Source organism: Aspergillus glaucus, assembly GCF_001890805.1.
Source record: "Aspergillus glaucus CBS 516.65 unplaced genomic scaffold ASPGLscaffold_9, whole genome shotgun sequence".
NCBI classification, from domain to species: domain Eukaryota; kingdom Fungi; phylum Ascomycota; class Eurotiomycetes; order Eurotiales; family Aspergillaceae; genus Aspergillus; species Aspergillus glaucus.
This window is the reverse complement of record NW_019170461.1, coordinates 178,805-194,546: the sequence shown is the minus strand read 5'-3', so window position 1 is coordinate 194,546 and position 15,742 is coordinate 178,805. Positions and strand designations below refer to the sequence as shown.

Below are 15,742 nucleotides of genomic sequence, written 5' to 3'. Positions count from 1 at the left end.
GTGGGATTTGAACTTGTGAGGTATTGTTGACTGTATTAAATTGAATTCACAGGGAAGCTCAGGTTGTTGGGTGATTAGGGTTTGGCTGGTTTGCAGTGAAGGCATCACAATGAACATTACACATTTCTTCTCTTTATCTCAACAGGGTTTGTTTATCTGATATCCATTATCACTAGACTATACACCTCACAACTTAGCTTTCCCCTCCCACACCTTAACACTCTTCCGGCCCTCCTCCCTCAACACATCATTCCTCTCCTCAACCCTCTCCCTCCACTCCAAATTCCCCTTATCATCATCCAAAATCCCCAACGACTCCCGATACATCTCCTCCTTCATAGTCCCATAAATCCCCGTCTCTGCCTTCGTCTGCAACCCCCTCTCCTTAATAAACTTCACCGCCTCCTCCAACTCCCCGACCCCATCAACAACACCGCGCTGCAATGCCTCGGGACCAGGGAATCGCTTCGCACCCAGGACCACGTCGCGGAATGTCGGCGGGGTGAGCTTCTCGCGGAAGATGGTCATCATGGGGGCTTGGAGGGGGACGCCAAAGTCGAGCTCGTTGATGCAGAGGAAGCCACGGGACGGGTTTTGGATGCGGTAGTCGTGGTACATGGCGAGCATGAAGCCGGCGGCGAAGGAGTGGCCGTTCAACAGGCTGATTGTTGGCATGGGATAGCTGTCATAGATATCAGCATATAAATTTATTATATGATAAAAGGGGGAGGGGGAGACGCACGTCAAAAACCGCCGAAACAACTTCCACAACCACTTCTGCGTGAATCCCTCCGTAGTCATCGCAACTTCCAAATCCAATCCATTGCTGTAGAACTTCTGGATCCCGCTCGTCGTCACAACCACACCCTTCGGATACCGGTGCTCAATTATATCAAGCGCAAGCAGCAGCGCGTCGATAAACGCGGGAATCAGCCGGTTATCCTTCCCTGATGCGAATGCGAGGACATAGATGTTCTTGTCCTCGTTCGAAGAGGTCGGGTTCGAGCAGACGATGCTGCCCCCCGTGGCAGGGATGGGGATTGTGAATAGAGTTGCCATTGTTTACTCCTGGTTTGTGTGTTGTGGTTACACTGATTGCGGGTAGTGAGATGGGATTGTAGTGGTTTCGTTGTTGTTATAGGCGCATCGTCGGTTATTTGTCTTCCGCGGCATCACATGCTTGGGTCAGATAAGCGACTATATCTAGAGCGCCGAATGTCAATTCATCCTGTGATGTTGATCTATATTAGAAAGTTCGTATTCTAGATGTATGCTATGCTTATCAGGATGCTGTACTATGTTGCTGTTATAGAACAAGTCTAATCTACATGACGTCATGTACGTATCAGGTCTCGCCTCTACTTTAACCTAGAGATAGAAACATACATCCATTCACCTCTACATACTCTAAATAGAAATCTATATTACTCTCTAAGCGCAGAAAATGAAAACAGAACAACCCCCTAAACAAGCCACCTACTACCAATCCTCCAACCCCATCACCCACAACCCCTTCGAACAGACCCGCCAAAGAGGCGACCCGGTCCCAAACACCAGCACAACCCACCGCACAGCAAACTCCAAACCCTCAAGCGACGAAACGCTCGCCAGCCTAAAAGCAGACCACCAGCGCGAACAAGCCCGCAAACAAGGTGCTCCGGACATCGATCTCGAATACGGCGTTGAGCAGCAACCCGCCGAGGGGGCTATCGCGGACGCGGTCCAACAGAAGGGCACTCGAAGCAGTGCGCGGACGCAGGCGGGTGCGCATTCTGGTCCTGTCGGGAGTGCTTTTGGGCCTGGGTATTCGGGGTTTGGGGAGGATAGGGATGGGGGGCAGGATCAGATGAGGGATTTGGGGAGGAAGAGGGAGGAGCATGATCGGGTGTTGGGGGATCGGGTTGGGCAGAGTCCGCCGGAGCCAGCTGAGGGGTTGGCGGATATCAGACAGCAGACGTTGGAGTTGGATAAACGGTTGAATGTGAAAGATGCGGTTAGAGAGGCAACTGGGGATCCGGTGGTGGGGAGATAAAGCGCTGTCATTTCATGTATTCAGTCTCTTGAGATATGCAAATTAAAACATAATGTAAATTCCGGGGTATAAATGCCAAAGAAAGCAGAGAAACATTAGTCCATATCGTCACCCTCTCCAATCGCCACCTTCCTCAAGGACAGGTCTTTCTTCAAGTCTTGAATCCGCTTGGCCAGTTTGTTCTTCAGGATCTGGTTCATCATTTGCTCCCACTTGACAGTTTCCAACCTAATCAAGGCCTCGAGTTCGGCAATCTCTTCGCGCCGTTGCTGGAACTGTCGCTGTTGCTCTAATTGCTCCTCATCCATTTCCTCCTCGGGCACGTCTTCCTCGTCGCCTTCGGACATCTCACTCTCATCGCCAGACGACTCTGCCGCTGGTGACTGGGGCTTGGGAACTGTCGGTGTTCCTGCTTCATATACACCGCGATCTGGTGGAGCGGCCGCGGCAGCACCCGTCGTTTCGTCCTCTGCCCCAGCAGCCAGAGCAGCCTCCATCTCGGCAGCGAGGGCATCTTCAAGATCATCCATGCCACCTGTCATCCCCGGCATACCTTCATCAACCTCACCTTCTGCATCTTGTTCATCATCGTAGTACTCGTCCTCGTAGTAATCTCCGCTCTGCACCAGTCCCTCGGCCCGATTGAGTGACGCGCTGTCGACTAATTCATACCGAGGCGGCGCAACCGAGGCTTCGTCTTGTTCGATCAAATCACTCACAGCATTTTCCACTTGTTCGATCGTCCGTGTGCTGACCCGGTTGCGGAACCGTCGCTTCCTCGCCCAACGTAGCGGAGGCGTCAGCCCGTGCGGGTACCGCAGGGTCTTCTCATCCAGCTGTTCAACATCCGACGGTATCGGATACTCCAAAGCTTCCTTATCATTGGCTACCAGTCCCAGGACTAGAAGCATCTGGCAGATATCCGCAGACTTATACCACCCTCTCCTGTCCCAACTCTTCATGCCTTCGACGATGCATGGCAGATCCACCAGTGCCGCGGCATACTGCTTGTCGCGGATTTTAATAACAGCGCGTCGTCCTTCTCGCGTGAGCGGCTTGAAGCAAAACTCTGACCGGTCAAACAGCCGCTCCTCGACCGCTTTTCGTAGATAATCACAGTCGGGTCCAGGAAGCATGCGTAGAATGAACTGTTCCTCAATAGCCGGATCTGCCTCATTATCCGAAGCTTCAGAATCGTATCCAACGCCAACCGGCCGGGTAGGGACCAGCCCTTTGTTTTTAATCCGGATCGACTGCACGCCTGGCTTCTTCGACGGGTTCAGCTTCAGTCGTTTCGGCCCTGCGCTGGAGGGGGCTACGGCGGTAGGCTCGTGAAGACCAGGTGCTTCCACTGGTCGCTTTTTCGAGGGCTTCTTCTTTGGCTTCTCTTCGTCATTGTTCTCTTTTGTTTTGCGGGCGATCTTCAAGGTCAGCTTGCGAGGTTCGCTGGACGGGGTCGCGGGCGCAGGCGCGGGCGCTTTCTGAGGCTTCGGCTTCTCCTCCGGGGCCTTCTTCTTGCCCAAAGTGAGCTTGAGAGAAGGTCGAGGAGTCTCGGACATGGCGATAGCAAGAATATATAAGACTCTTGCTGGTTAAAAAGTATTCAAGTGATGCGTTGTTGGCGTGGAGAAAGACGAAGAATGACGGGGGCGGAGAGTCGCCGGAAGAAAAGAGATTGTCCGCCTTTCCAACCACGACCATCATTCAATTGACCTTCTATTCACCACCATATGTTGTCTTTGCATGCGTTCTATTTGTCTGGCACATATTTATCGTAACTACTTCTTCGCAAATACACGTTTTCTACTACGTTGCAGCTTCTACTACACCACCATGTCCACCCCAAACCTTCATAACGCTCTCCTTCGCCCGCCCATCATTCAAATCCTACGCGCCGCTGGTTTCCACGCAACCCGTCCCTCAGTCCTCGATACCCTCACAGACCTCGTCGCAAACTATCTCATGATTCTCTCCTCCTCCGCAGCTGCTCATGCCGCCAACGCCCACCCCGGTGACCCGATCCCAGTCCTCGAAGACATATACCAAGCATTACAAGATACTGGCGCATTAAGCCCCCAGTTACGGGATTGGGAAGAAGATTGGCAAGAAGAGGAGGATACACGTGGACTGGACGCGTTCCTGAGCTGGTTCTCGGGTCCGACGAATCGTGAAATTCGACGTATTGCGGGCTTCGTACCCAGTGAGGGCGATATGATTGATACGGATTCGCTTGAGAAGGAGGACTTTTTAACGGCGTTGAAGAAGAAGCACAGTAAGACGGGTGAGGAGTCACGATATGCGGGGACTGTACTTGGGAAGAGTGCTGAGGAGCATCCTATTGTCATCGAGGGTGGTGTTCCTAGTATTCGGGAATGGAGTCAGCAGGCGCGTTCAAGGACGCCGGGGCACAGGGTTGGGAGTGACACATCGGCTGTGAGCAGTGCTCCTAGTAATCTGTCGGAAGCTGAGGGGATGGATGTGTGAGAAGCGATGGGAGGATTTTGAAATTTTGTCAACACGACATTTTCGACAAGAACGTGCAGGACATCGACAAACAAACGCATCTCGAAGATACCCATTCGATTCGACCTACGTTCTAGGCTCTTCCAGTCGTTCTGCTTGTACGAGTCACCGTCAGCCCAACTACGGACTATTTCCCCGGACTTGCCAACGGATCCGTTATGTGCAGGGAACTCCTGGTGACTAAATAGCCGAGTCGAGAACAGGAGGACGGTGTGATTATACCATGAATAGATATAGACCGGGCAGGACTGAGGAAGTACCCCAATGCCCGGGGATTTGTCTACAGAAGGATTTATCATGTCCAGTCTGTATCTACCTCTATGACCATAGACGAGCCACGAACACAGCAATAAATAGATTAATCATCGCATAAACCTTTCATATTAGTCAATAGTAGCAGAAAAATACCCCATACCCCTGGTATCTTCTTGGCTGCGGTGACATCAGCCCAACCCAACCATCCCCATCCAACTTCCTCCTCCGCCATCAACCACCATGGTCTACGGCTTCATCCTCCCAACAACCTCACACCTTTCCTTCCAGACATTCCTCTCTTCCAACACTCATCCCTCATTACCACAAGTCGCCTCAACAGCCCGCCATGCGCTCCGCGTCGCCCTCAAAGCCCATAAACGCTTACCCCGCGGCCCGCAACAAGACGCCCACTTGATCACCGTCCTCAACGCCTTGAACGATTACCTGCCCTACCTCCTTGCTATTTCGAATGGATTGAGCGGAACTACTATCGGAAATAATACAGAGGAAGTTGAGATAACTCTCCGCGCCGAGCTCGAGTCCGAATGGCGCGCCACACTGTCCTCCACTACCCCTTCGCTGCCCATAAAGGGCAAAGGCACGAGTGCCGGCCGTGTCCGAGGCCATGGCATTGATTTCGAGATTGCATTTACCGTAACGACGCTGGGATATGTACTGAGTAACATGGCGCACTCTACCGTCGTCCGGACGCTATACGCCACGAAGACCCCGGCACCCGAGCAACGCACCGCAGCCGTACAAACAGCTACGAAATACCTACTACAAGCTAGCGCGGTACATACTTTCCTCTCCACATATTCTTCGTCAACTGGCACGGCGCCAAACAGTGTACCGGATCTCGACCCCGCAACGCAATCAGCTCTCTCCTCGCTCGTACTAGCAGAGGCAACACTCCTAGCTGTGTTAAAGGATGATTCCTACGTCGCGATTTGTATCCAGACGCGCAATCCCAATGATAAGGATTGGATGGTGCGCGCGGCTGAGATCCCCAAGGTCCGCGCAATGCTTTTTGCGCGGTTATGTGTCCGCGCCGCCGAATACGCGGAGCAGGCGACTGCCGGACTAGGTGCTGTGGGTGCACAAGGGAAAGGCGGGATTGAAGATGATTTGGTTAAGTATGCGCGCGTGCTGGGGCGTGTGGCCCGGGCGAGAGCTTGTCGGTTCTTTGGGGTCGATGCGGAGTTAGGTGGGAAGGTTGGGGAGGGGATTGCTTGGTTGCGAGCGGCGAAGAGTGCTTTAGGTTTGAGGATTGGACCACCGAGTTTGATGGAAGGCTCTGCAAAGCGGGAGCGAGGGTTCTCCAGGTTGAAACGGGAATGGTCGGAACGGAGGGAAGAGCGGAAGATGGAGAAGGATGCTGGGAGTCGGGATCGGGGGGAGATGAGTGAGCTTGATCCAGGTGATAATGCTGGGAGAGAAGAGGAGGGGCGAGTTATTGAGATGTTGGAAACGAAATGGGTTAGGATGAATGATACAGTATGATCCCCTTCACTACCTTCAGTCCTGGTAAGCCGAACTAAGGATATCCAGATCAACACGCAACTGGTCCCCCAATCGACGGACCTTCTAACGAACTTGCCCTCCGGTCGAGATATCCATTCCCCTCCTGGTCCTTACAAGCTTCCATCATTGGATGAAGAGGAGCTTGTGCGGATGCGTGCTCCGCCGGGAGATGACGAGATAGGACCAGGAAGCGATATAGATGACAGTGACGAGGAAGCTGCTGTTGATGTGAGGGATACAGATAAACGTGCTGAGCATGAGAGTGCTTATTATTGATACCCATATGTTGTATCTACTGCTATATAACGATCTAGTTGGAGTCTATAATTCATGTTTGGTTATAGAGCACGGAAAGACCATATCTTGAGCTCGTAACTTTGATAAAGCCCTGTGTTGTAGTGATATATGTACAGTACAAGTACACCATTCGTCCTCATTCTCAAACCTCCCCAGATTCCTCACGCACACCTCAACACGAGACAGCATGCACCCGATAAACCATCCATACCATCCGATCGTCCGATATAGTCGTCGTAGAAGCGGTTCTCAAATGATATGAATCCGGTCCATGAATTCGAAAAGCTAAATAACCCGACAAAATACCATAAAACAGACAAGACGTAGAAGAGGAATCCGTTTTTTATTCAATAAAACATAGAAAAAAAAGCCCGCTTATTTCTCCGTGAAATAGTTCTTCTCCTGTCCAAGGTATCCCCTAATCTTGCGCTCGCCGATGAGTTCAAAGTATTTTTCTGTGCCCATTAGCATACGTCCATTTACCCACATGGATTCCTTTGCCTGTTCCCATCCAACGCAACCCGGACACTGGGAGAAGGAACTCACCCCTCAAAACACCACACTTCTCCAAGTGATTCACCCCCTCGCGAGAATAGCACTTCCCCAATTCCTCCCCGACAAGACGCGACATCATGCTGCGCACCCATTGCTCCCGGATAACCGCGTCGCGGGCATTGTGGACGGCAACGTTATCGTCGTAGTCGACGCCGTCGTACGTCGGCGGGACGGTGGGCTTCTTGGCCTTGAAGGCTTCGGACTCGAGGGTTGGCATTTTGGTTTTTCGGTTCGGCTGGGGAGGTGAGCTGGGGGTTCGGTTTCGTTTTGGGGGTTTCAGGGAAACTCACTACCTGGGCTTCGGACGGAGTTGGATGAGGTCTTGATGGGTGCCGGCGGCGGAGGTGAAATGCGCATTTGCTTTTCCATGATTGGTTATTTTCCAGGGCGGTGAGTGGTCATTGTGCAATTTGTGTATTTAGCTTAGTCAACTTTGTGTACACATAATGTTCCGGAAATGGTAACTCTAGGCCCTACAATGAGCGAGGAATTGACCAGAATCCTTGTCATTGCCACTATAAACACCCCTAATAATACAGGCTATATACAAGATTAAGGTATGGATAAGGGACACTACCAGCTGTCAAGATGACAGAAACAGAAGCAGTCCGTAAAGATATCGTCAAATCGTAAATCGTACCCAGCGACGGCTCAGGTTGACGGCCACGGCGTGACCACGGCTTTTTGATGGTTTTCCTGCTCGCCGCCATGCTTGAATATCTTGCGGAAGAAATCCTTTATGCTATCAATGCAGCGCTTCTGAACTTGAAGTTGAGTGCCTTGACCACTGAATCGTTTCATCTCGCTCAAGCAGTCACGACCAAACTGACATCCTGCCATACTAACCACAAAATCATGGTCATCCTCCTGGTAGTGTATTTTAGGGTCAGCACCATCGCCGCACGCACCCGGCGGAAACGAATTGATAAACCGCTGGGGTAGGAAGGCAACGCCGTTACGGATCCACGGGTGCTTTTCGTAAAGATATTCCAACGCATCCTGCTCATTGTGCTCCCATTCTGTGTGTTTTTGCTCGTAAACAAGAGGATTCCACCAGACGTCTAGCAAGCGGTCTGTCCATCTAGAACGTCGGATGAAGAAGGATCCCAGGTTGAACCCTCCACAATCTTGGGTCAGTATCAAGTCGGCTGGGGGTTTCTTGATTGGCGGATATGAGAATGGAGGAGGGCCGATGTTGGCAGGATTGTAGGTATTGATGTCGGTGTAGGAAATGGCATCTAGCCGGTTGAATATGTGGTCTTGCAACGAATACGAGGACTCCATGATCCATGTGTTCAGGTCTAACCACCAGAACCTAGGACGCGTTAGCAATGAACATGGAGTCAAAAGGGAAATACCAACCACTCCGCATCCGGATGCCTGTCCATAGCATCGCGAATAAGGTCAACCTTTTCCCAACCCTCTCGCCATTCGTGCGAATAGCGTTTCTGAGCCATCATATTGACAACCTCCACCTCGTACCCCCATCGCTTGGCGTATTGCTGTTTATTCCAGATGCTGTTGCGCTCGATCGCCCATTCACGTGCACCCTTCAACGCCATAACACCACCTTCAGTGTTCGATCCAACTATCACGACGAATTTAGGTCCTCCGCCCAGAAGTGACCGCCGATAGCTGTCAACCACGGCTAGGAATTCATCAGTCATGCAAAATCAAAAGTGACAAGGCCAGGTAGCACTCACACGTCCAAAAGAACAAGAGCCCCATAGTACCCAGAATCAACAGCGTTGTCAACACCCGTAATGTCCTCCTCCGCAGCAATTTCCTAAGAAACCCAAGCAGCCGCCGCCCCCATCCATGCGAACTGCTCTTATACTTCTCCCGCCCAACATCATCCTTATCCACATAAAAGCCCTCGCTCTCCAACTTCTCCGTCTGGAATAGCGGCAAGGGTGAGACTTCTTTGTTGTTCTTCGACCTCGAAAAGAAGAAGCCGTTGTTCCGTCGTACTTCGTCGCTTTTGGCTCTGGCCGTTTCCCAGGATATCCCACTGAACCCTATCGAGATAGGTGTAGAGATACCGCTGTTCGGGGAGGAAGTGCCGCTTCGAGAGGTTAGAGATGCCAGGCTGGGAGTTGACCAGCCGGCTTTGGAACGTGCAGGGGAGGGTGAGCGCGAGCGAGACATGGCGGATGATTGGCCGCCGCAGGAAGCGTAAAGGATCGTTTGAAAAAATATTATAACGAGCGAATGGTATAATAATTAGGAATAGGCTCCAAAAACGAATGTCGACAGTTGGGTATAAGGAGCGTGGGCGCAAAAGTTCATGGTGAGGGAGAATGGTGATATATATCGAAGCAAGATGTAACAGTCGACCACCGAAAAGGAAAGAACGATGCACAACTTGGACATGAAAGAAGCGATAACCGTTATTACCCGGCAAATTACAATAGAGTAACCAATTCAAGTAAAGGACCGTGGTACAATAGTAAAAGGGGTTGAAACGGCCATACAACTACATGAAGCACTGGACCCTAAATGCGACCTTAAATACCGTCCGCATGGATGTGGGGGATTGATGAAACAACATTAATCAAGCCATCTGCAGGTTGTTATTTACCACCTCGGATCCCAAACTATGTACTTTTTTCTATGGATATGTATGCAGTCATCACTCATAACTCGATCCAGTCTCAGACGTGGCACATCCAAACAGGAGAGAGAATGCAAATACAAAAAACCATGCCCAAAAAGAGTAGAGACAGGACGGGATACATCAGTCAAGAGAACAAACAGCCGTAAGATAAGTCCTCTGTGCATGGACAATCCCAAGTTTATTTTTTCAAGTTGTTTTTCTTCTGCACCGGTTGACGATTGGCGCCTGTATCCTCCTTCTTCGACTTCAAGATTTTGCGAACGGTGAAACCTTTCTCGTGGTCTGGTCGTGGACGGGCACTATCGCCATGGTAAAACTCGCATTGGAGTTTGAGAAACTTGTTGCGTTGTTTGTAAACGGTAATGATATCTCCAGTGTATAGCTTTCCAAACTGAAGCCCCGGGCGTCCATTCTCGTCACCGCGCCGTAATTCCGTGTCGTTGACCCAAATGCAGTTGCGTGTCTTCGTGGAAAGGATTGCCATCACTCCAGGAATGGCCATCCAGTCATCCCCGGCCGCGATCCGTGCTTCAATGGCTGGGGTCCAAAATGTCACTTCCAGGGCGTAGGCAGGTATGCGGGTGTCCAAGGGATCTGTATAGCAAACGGTTGCCAGCGGGCCACGTCCCCAAGATGTCATTCGGGTTTCCAAACGGATAGCAATGTCGAGAATGGAGCCCGGAACGCTTGTCAGCTTTCCCAGCAAAGGCCGATTTTTGCGAGACTGTAGAGGGGGAATGGTTCGGGGAATACTAAGCTCAGGGGGAATACAGTCGGACTGGGGCTGGGAATTCGGGGCGGAGGGAATGGGGATTTCTTTTCCGGTTCGAGCATCAAGTGTGACAGCCAGTTCATCATTAACTGCTGCCGCAGCGGCTGGTGTAGTAGGTGATTTGGTAGATGATTTGCTGTGACTTTCGATACTTGCTGGCTTGCTCCCGTTGCTGGAACTATTGCTGGCGCTGTCGGGAAGGGGGAGTTCAATTCGACGACTAAATTTCGAGGCTTTGGGGGTTGATTGGCTGCGGCTCGCTCGACCTGGGGTTGGGACGTTCCCACCTGTCGGGGCCTCGTGTTTGTCAGCTGGACTAGTTCGTTTCGTTGGTATTTCGACTCCCGTGAATATGTCTGGTTGGGACGAGTTCATCTTTAACTGCCGAACTTGGTTCTCAGCACCCATCAAACTTGGGGCAGAACCGCCAAAAGGGAATTCGGGAAGGGGGATGACAGAGTTTAGGCTGCTGGCGTCGCTAATCATCGACTCACCGGCTGAGGAATAGAAGTCACGAACATTATAGTCGTCGCCATCGTAGGCCTCCATACTGGCACCCACACCCAATGCGTGCGAGCTGGGGAGAGCAGCCGGGGTGATTTCGCCGAACAGACGCTTAGGTGTATTCTCTGGACCAGGCTGGATATTATTCAGGGTTTCGAGGGCCGGGAGCGATGGGTAGCGAATATCTGCCGGGGGATTGTCAATTCGAGGTCGTTTTGACTGGGCCAGCTGGTTGCCCTCAGCTGAATCGGGTTCCTCTGCATCCTCGTCGAGTGAGAGTTGAGATGCATCTAGTTCTCCTTCGATATCCTCGCCGATGTCCGACAGAGCTCCTCCAAAGTCGTTGGGCTGAACATCGTCGTCTTCGTATTCATCGATGTCTTCAACATTGGCAATCCACGGGTGTTGAAAGCACTCTCGCTCATTGGGCCGGGAGTGCGGGTCACGATTCAGGAGCCGGGAAACGAAATCGATACCAGCTTCTGAAATGCCCGCTTGGCGAAGGCGATCATAGTCTGGGTCAGTTGTCATGATAACCCGTAGCATCTTGGAGCCTCTATCTTCGGCTGAGCCCATATACGGAGGAACTCCAGCCAGGATATGATAGAGGACAGCACCAAATGACCATATATCCACGGATTGGTCATACGGTGTCGTTTTGGGCGGCCTATTTCAGTCAGCGAGGACATTTTGAAGCAACGAAGTAGATAGTTCAAAGTAACTTACGGATCACCAAACCGACGCCTCTTCCTAACTTCACCAGCGCGATAGGTTGCGTACTCTGGATACACCTCGGGCGCGCAATACAGAAGCGTGCCGCAAAAGGTCTTGAGAAACGATTCTTCTTGCACCACTTTCGAAAGCCCGAAGTCTGAGAGCTTGACTCTGAAAGGCTCGAATGACGAGATGAGGATGTTATCTGGTTTTATATCTCGATGGGTAATTCTGCGATTATGAAGATACTTCAACGCATGCAAGATCTGTCGAGTCATCTGCTGCACCACTGGCTCGGAGATTGTCCTGCAATTATGAAGGTAGGTAGACAACTCTCCACAAGGCACATACTCCATGATGATGTAAATCCATCTGTCGTGCTCATGATAATCAACATATTGCACAATGTTGGGATGCTTGAGATCTCGCATAATCCTCATTTCGTTGTCGACCTTCTGGGCACCGGTTTTCAATAGACGAGTCTTCTCGAGCTCTTTGGCTGCGAAGACTATGCCATGCTGTTTCGTCGCGAGCTTGTAAACTGTTGCGAAAGCACCTTTGCCGATTTGTCCGGTTATATTGTACTTTGCACCTCCTGTCCAATGCATTCCAAATGTCTGGGCGACCGCCCACTGCAGAGGCTGTGAGCCTTGGCGAGTTATAGGTTGCGCAACTCCCGTTTGATGCTTCTGTACTCGCTCAAGGTACCGGACTATGTTCTCTGTGTATTGCATCGCAAACGTATCTCGGGATGGCATTCGAACAATAAACCTGACTTCATCTGAAGCCTGGGGGCCATGCACCACCTGGATGACGGAGCCGTTTGTGAGCATTCGACTGTTGACCTCATTTTTGCGGATACGATTATTGTCTACCAAGGTGCCGTTTGTGGAGGTATCTTCGAGCATTAGGATGCCATCGTTTGTGAGATAAATCCGGAAGTGACAATTGGAGATCCGCTTTGAACTATCATCGGCTGATAGAAGAATGTCGCATCGTGAGGGGTTGCGGCCAAAGCAAAAGCCAGAGCCTAGGTCACGGACGTTCGACGAGAGTCGTAGAGCGATATCTAGTGCTGCAGTATCGGCGGATTCATATGCCAGCTTTTCCCTTTGCAAGATGTGGTCGGGGCGGATATTAGCAGTCGCAGCCACTGCATCATGGGCATAGAGCGAGTTAGGGTGTAGAATGCAAATGACATCCGACACATCATCTCCTAGCAGACCAGAATTGTTGTGGCCCAGGCGGCGTGGATCCGTGCATGGCTGGGTGGCTTCTTGCGTTGCTTCCATGGGGGCGAATAAGAGATAGACGGATAGCCGAAGACAAAGAAAGGGAGAAAGGAGCGACTAGAGGCAAGAAACAGAGCTAGGGTATCTCCGCTGACAACCGATGACTTTTGCAAGGCCAATGCAATCAATGAAACAGTCCAAAGACCACAGCTTGCTTTCATGCATTAGCAAACTGATAACCAGAAAGATCTTTGGACTGGATTCCACTCACTCGACAGTAGCCTGAACTATCCAAAACAAGAGATTGTACACAAATCCACCCGTACCAAAACTGTAGAGGGCGACAAAGAGAGGCGCAAAAAATGTATGCGAATAACAATAATAAGCCGAGAAGCGAAAGGGAAGAGGCACTAAGTTGCAGCAAAAAGACCGTGGGGATATGTATGTTCCAAAGACCCAGCTGCTCAGTGTGATCTCGAGCCGGAGTACTGCGTCGCCTAACGAGAAATCCCGTAGATTGGTATGTACTTCGCAATGTAGGAGACAGGAAACAGATCGCGAAAGTTTTCTGATGGCGCGCGAGTCACGTTGGCAGATCAAGGATTGAGAGCTGGATAACGAGGCTGCTTGTCGCAACCTGATCCGCTGGCGGTAGACTCAGTTTGGATCGCGAGTGCAGTCGATTTGGAACATTGAGATAAGAGGTGGTAAAGGGAGGACACACAAAGCGACAGGAAGGAGGGGCAACGATCGGTAATCCTGTAGAGATGATGGCAGGGTCAGTTATCGGTCTCCAAACAATCCATACAAGGGAGGATGGATAGATCAACTCACGCAATAGAACAGGTCCGTGTTGCCCATCCACAGGATAAACAGACAAAGAGGTTGTTTCAGTATAGGTTGATATGCACCAAAGAAAGTCGACAATGACGCGATGCTGTCTGCCTGCCTGCCCGTCGAGGTCGTCGTCCGAGAAACAAGCAGTCGGCCTAGTTGAAGCTTCCGCTTTAGTTATTTTGAGTTGCGGACTCAGACATCAACTTGGCACCTGACGTATGGATTCCTAAGGCCTCAACAACCCCGACCAATCAGACTGCATTACCATTTATGGACCGCGATATACTTTAAGGTACAGTGCAGTGTGCAGAGTTACAGTACGACGATAACGGTCTATTGTGGTACAGAGAATACAGTTGTCGAGTCTATACTGCTATTATCTAGTGCCATACGGCTTACTTTGGTTGTTGCTGCGTTGATATTGCCCACTCAGTGCCACATCGAACACCTGCTCCAGTTTCGCGATAGCCTCGTCGGACACCTCTGTGAGCTGGTTAGAATAAATGTGAATACTTCCAACAGTCAAGGGTACTTACGATAGTGGACGACAACACGTCCCCCGGACAGCTTCAGGCCCTTTTCTTTCCCAATTTCTGACAGGTCATTGGGCCCTACTCCGGAAGATTCCAAATCCAACCATACCATGTTGGTATGTACTGGGTGCAGCAACTTTCCTCCACGATTAGTCCAAAGTGCAGCTACTCTCCTGGACTTGACATGGGCATCCTGAAGTTTACCCTCTTTTCCATATGGATCCGGACCAAAGGTCTCTTCAATAGCCACCCGGGCAGCTGCAGCAATCACACCCGCTTGTCGGGTACTACCGCCAATTGATTTACGAAACCACCGGGCCTTCTTGATAAAGTCCTTGGACCCAACAATGATACTACCAATGGGAGCTCCAAGACCTTTCGAAAAGCAGAGACTCACGCTGTCACAGATGCTAGTGTAATCTGCCAGGCTCCCTGCCCCGGAAACCACGGCCTCCCAAAGCCTCGCACCATCAAGGTGTACTTTGATGTTGTTCGCATGAGCCCAGTCTGCAATGCGACGAGCTTCTCCGAGAGGCATAACCATGCCATCCAGAGTATTCTCCAAACTGACCAGTCTCGTAGGACAGTAGTGGTCGTCGTCCTCGATTACTGCATGCCGTTGGATATCCTCCAGAGTAAGATGGATGCCATTCTTTGGAATAACAGGCTGAACCGTGGCTCCTGTCCATGCGCTAACACCTCCTGCCTCGTAGCAGATAATATGAGAGCGATGGTCGCAAAGGACTGAGTACGGCGGTTGTACCAAGTGTGTTCGAATTGCGACTTGGTTGCCCATAGTGCCGGACATGACCAGTAGCGCGCTCTCATGCTTCGTCCGCTCTGCCACATAGTCTTGTAGAGAGTTTGTCACCGGGTCCTCGTTGAAAACATCGTCGAGTAGGGTAGTCTGGCAGATCGCGTCAAGCATCGACAAGGTCGGTTTAGTCATGGTATCGCCTAAGGTTCTCTGGCGCTTTAGTGGCATGCTCAGTACCTGCAAGCACAGCGGAACTCACTTCTCATGTCAAACTCCGCAGCGCCGGCGCCATGCCAATGATTGGGCTTGCCATTGGCGCCGTTAGAGGCCGTTGATACACTTGCCATGGTGATTCTCTGACCGTATCCACCTCTCTTCCAAGGAACCACCGGTCGAGACACTGGTAGTGGACGGGAGAGACACCGCACCGCTTGTTTCATTAGCGACCAATTATGCGGGGAAACAGAGAAGAAAAGGTAAGCTCGAGATAAGCAATTCGATGCAAGTGGCCCATGTGACTTTTCTGCATCAAAAGCAACCGCCAATGCGGGGTGTACGGTAAGTAATGAATACGGAGTAGGTTAATTAAA

General features: G+C 51.1%; 9 protein-coding genes across 9 annotated transcripts; 3 read left to right on the top strand and 6 right to left on the bottom strand.

Moving 5' to 3' along the window:
• Positions 1–52: 52 nt before the first annotated feature.
• On the bottom strand, positions 53–1,184 carry ASPGLDRAFT_74015 (enoyl-CoA hydratase/isomerase family protein). The gene is made up of 2 exons (XM_022549713.1): positions 743–1,184; positions 53–682 (listed from the first exon to the last, which is right to left on the bottom strand). The coding sequence occupies exons 1-2, from the start codon at positions 1,057–1,059 to the stop codon at positions 187–189; spliced, it is 813 nt and encodes a 270-aa protein (XP_022401254.1). The 5' UTR covers positions 1,060–1,184; the 3' UTR covers positions 53–186.
• A 144-nt stretch (positions 1,185–1,328) lies between these two features.
• ASPGLDRAFT_25251 (uncharacterized protein) lies at positions 1,329–2,032 on the top strand (the record flags this gene model as incomplete). The annotated part of the gene is made up of 2 exons (XM_022543470.1): positions 1,329–1,338; positions 1,437–2,032. The coding sequence occupies 2 exons, from the start codon at positions 1,329–1,331 to the stop codon at positions 2,030–2,032; spliced, it is 606 nt and encodes a 201-aa protein (XP_022401253.1).
• Positions 2,033–2,127: 95 nt separating this feature from the next.
• Positions 2,128–3,591, bottom strand: ASPGLDRAFT_125671 (transcription initiation factor TFIID subunit 7 family protein; the record flags this gene model as incomplete). Its single annotated transcript, XM_022540581.1, has 2 exons — positions 2,128–2,462; positions 2,568–3,591. The coding sequence occupies 2 exons, from the start codon at positions 3,589–3,591 to the stop codon at positions 2,128–2,130; spliced, it is 1,359 nt and encodes a 452-aa protein (XP_022401252.1).
• Positions 3,592–3,655: 64 nt separating this feature from the next.
• On the top strand, positions 3,656–4,925 carry ASPGLDRAFT_46455 (Bromodomain associated domain protein). Its single transcript, XM_022546447.1, has one exon. It carries the CDS (start codon positions 3,866–3,868, stop codon positions 4,514–4,516), a length of 651 nt encoding a protein of 216 aa, XP_022401251.1. The 5' UTR covers positions 3,656–3,865; the 3' UTR covers positions 4,517–4,925.
• A 125-nt stretch (positions 4,926–5,050) lies between these two features.
• On the top strand, positions 5,051–6,610 carry ASPGLDRAFT_25248 (pH-signaling protein PalC; the record flags this gene model as incomplete). Its single annotated transcript, XM_022543469.1, has 2 exons — positions 5,051–6,307; positions 6,362–6,610. 2 exons carry the CDS (start codon positions 5,051–5,053, stop codon positions 6,608–6,610), a joined length of 1,506 nt encoding a protein of 501 aa, XP_022401250.1.
• A 201-nt stretch (positions 6,611–6,811) lies between these two features.
• Positions 6,812–7,642, bottom strand: ASPGLDRAFT_1453851 (putative NADH-ubiquinone oxidoreductase 12 kda subunit). Its single transcript, XM_022541848.1, has 3 exons — positions 7,477–7,642; positions 7,178–7,421; positions 6,812–7,086 (listed from the first exon to the last, which is right to left on the bottom strand). Exons 2-3 carry the CDS (start codon positions 7,401–7,403, stop codon positions 7,007–7,009), a joined length of 306 nt encoding a protein of 101 aa, XP_022401249.1. The 5' UTR covers positions 7,404–7,421; positions 7,477–7,642; the 3' UTR covers positions 6,812–7,006.
• Positions 7,643–7,975: 333 nt separating this feature from the next.
• ASPGLDRAFT_148461 (putative alpha-1,6-mannosyltransferase subunit) lies at positions 7,976–9,334 on the bottom strand (the record flags this gene model as incomplete). The annotated part of the gene is made up of 3 exons (XM_022541964.1): positions 7,976–8,501; positions 8,549–8,834; positions 8,890–9,334. Coding segments are annotated over 3 exons (1,257 nt in total), but the record flags the coding sequence as incomplete, so codon positions are not given.
• Positions 9,335–9,981: 647 nt separating this feature from the next.
• On the bottom strand, positions 9,982–13,085 carry ASPGLDRAFT_125849 (serine/threonine-protein kinase; the record flags this gene model as incomplete). Its single annotated transcript, XM_022540595.1, has 2 exons — positions 9,982–11,746; positions 11,806–13,085. 2 exons carry the CDS (start codon positions 13,083–13,085, stop codon positions 9,982–9,984), a joined length of 3,045 nt encoding a protein of 1,014 aa, XP_022401247.1.
• A 1,153-nt stretch (positions 13,086–14,238) lies between these two features.
• On the bottom strand, positions 14,239–15,499 carry ASPGLDRAFT_125282 (threonine aldolase GLY1; the record flags this gene model as incomplete). The annotated part of the gene is made up of 3 exons (XM_022540545.1): positions 14,239–14,345; positions 14,399–15,352; positions 15,412–15,499. 3 exons carry the CDS (start codon positions 15,497–15,499, stop codon positions 14,239–14,241), a joined length of 1,149 nt encoding a protein of 382 aa, XP_022401246.1.
• Positions 15,500–15,742: the final 243 nt, after the last annotated feature.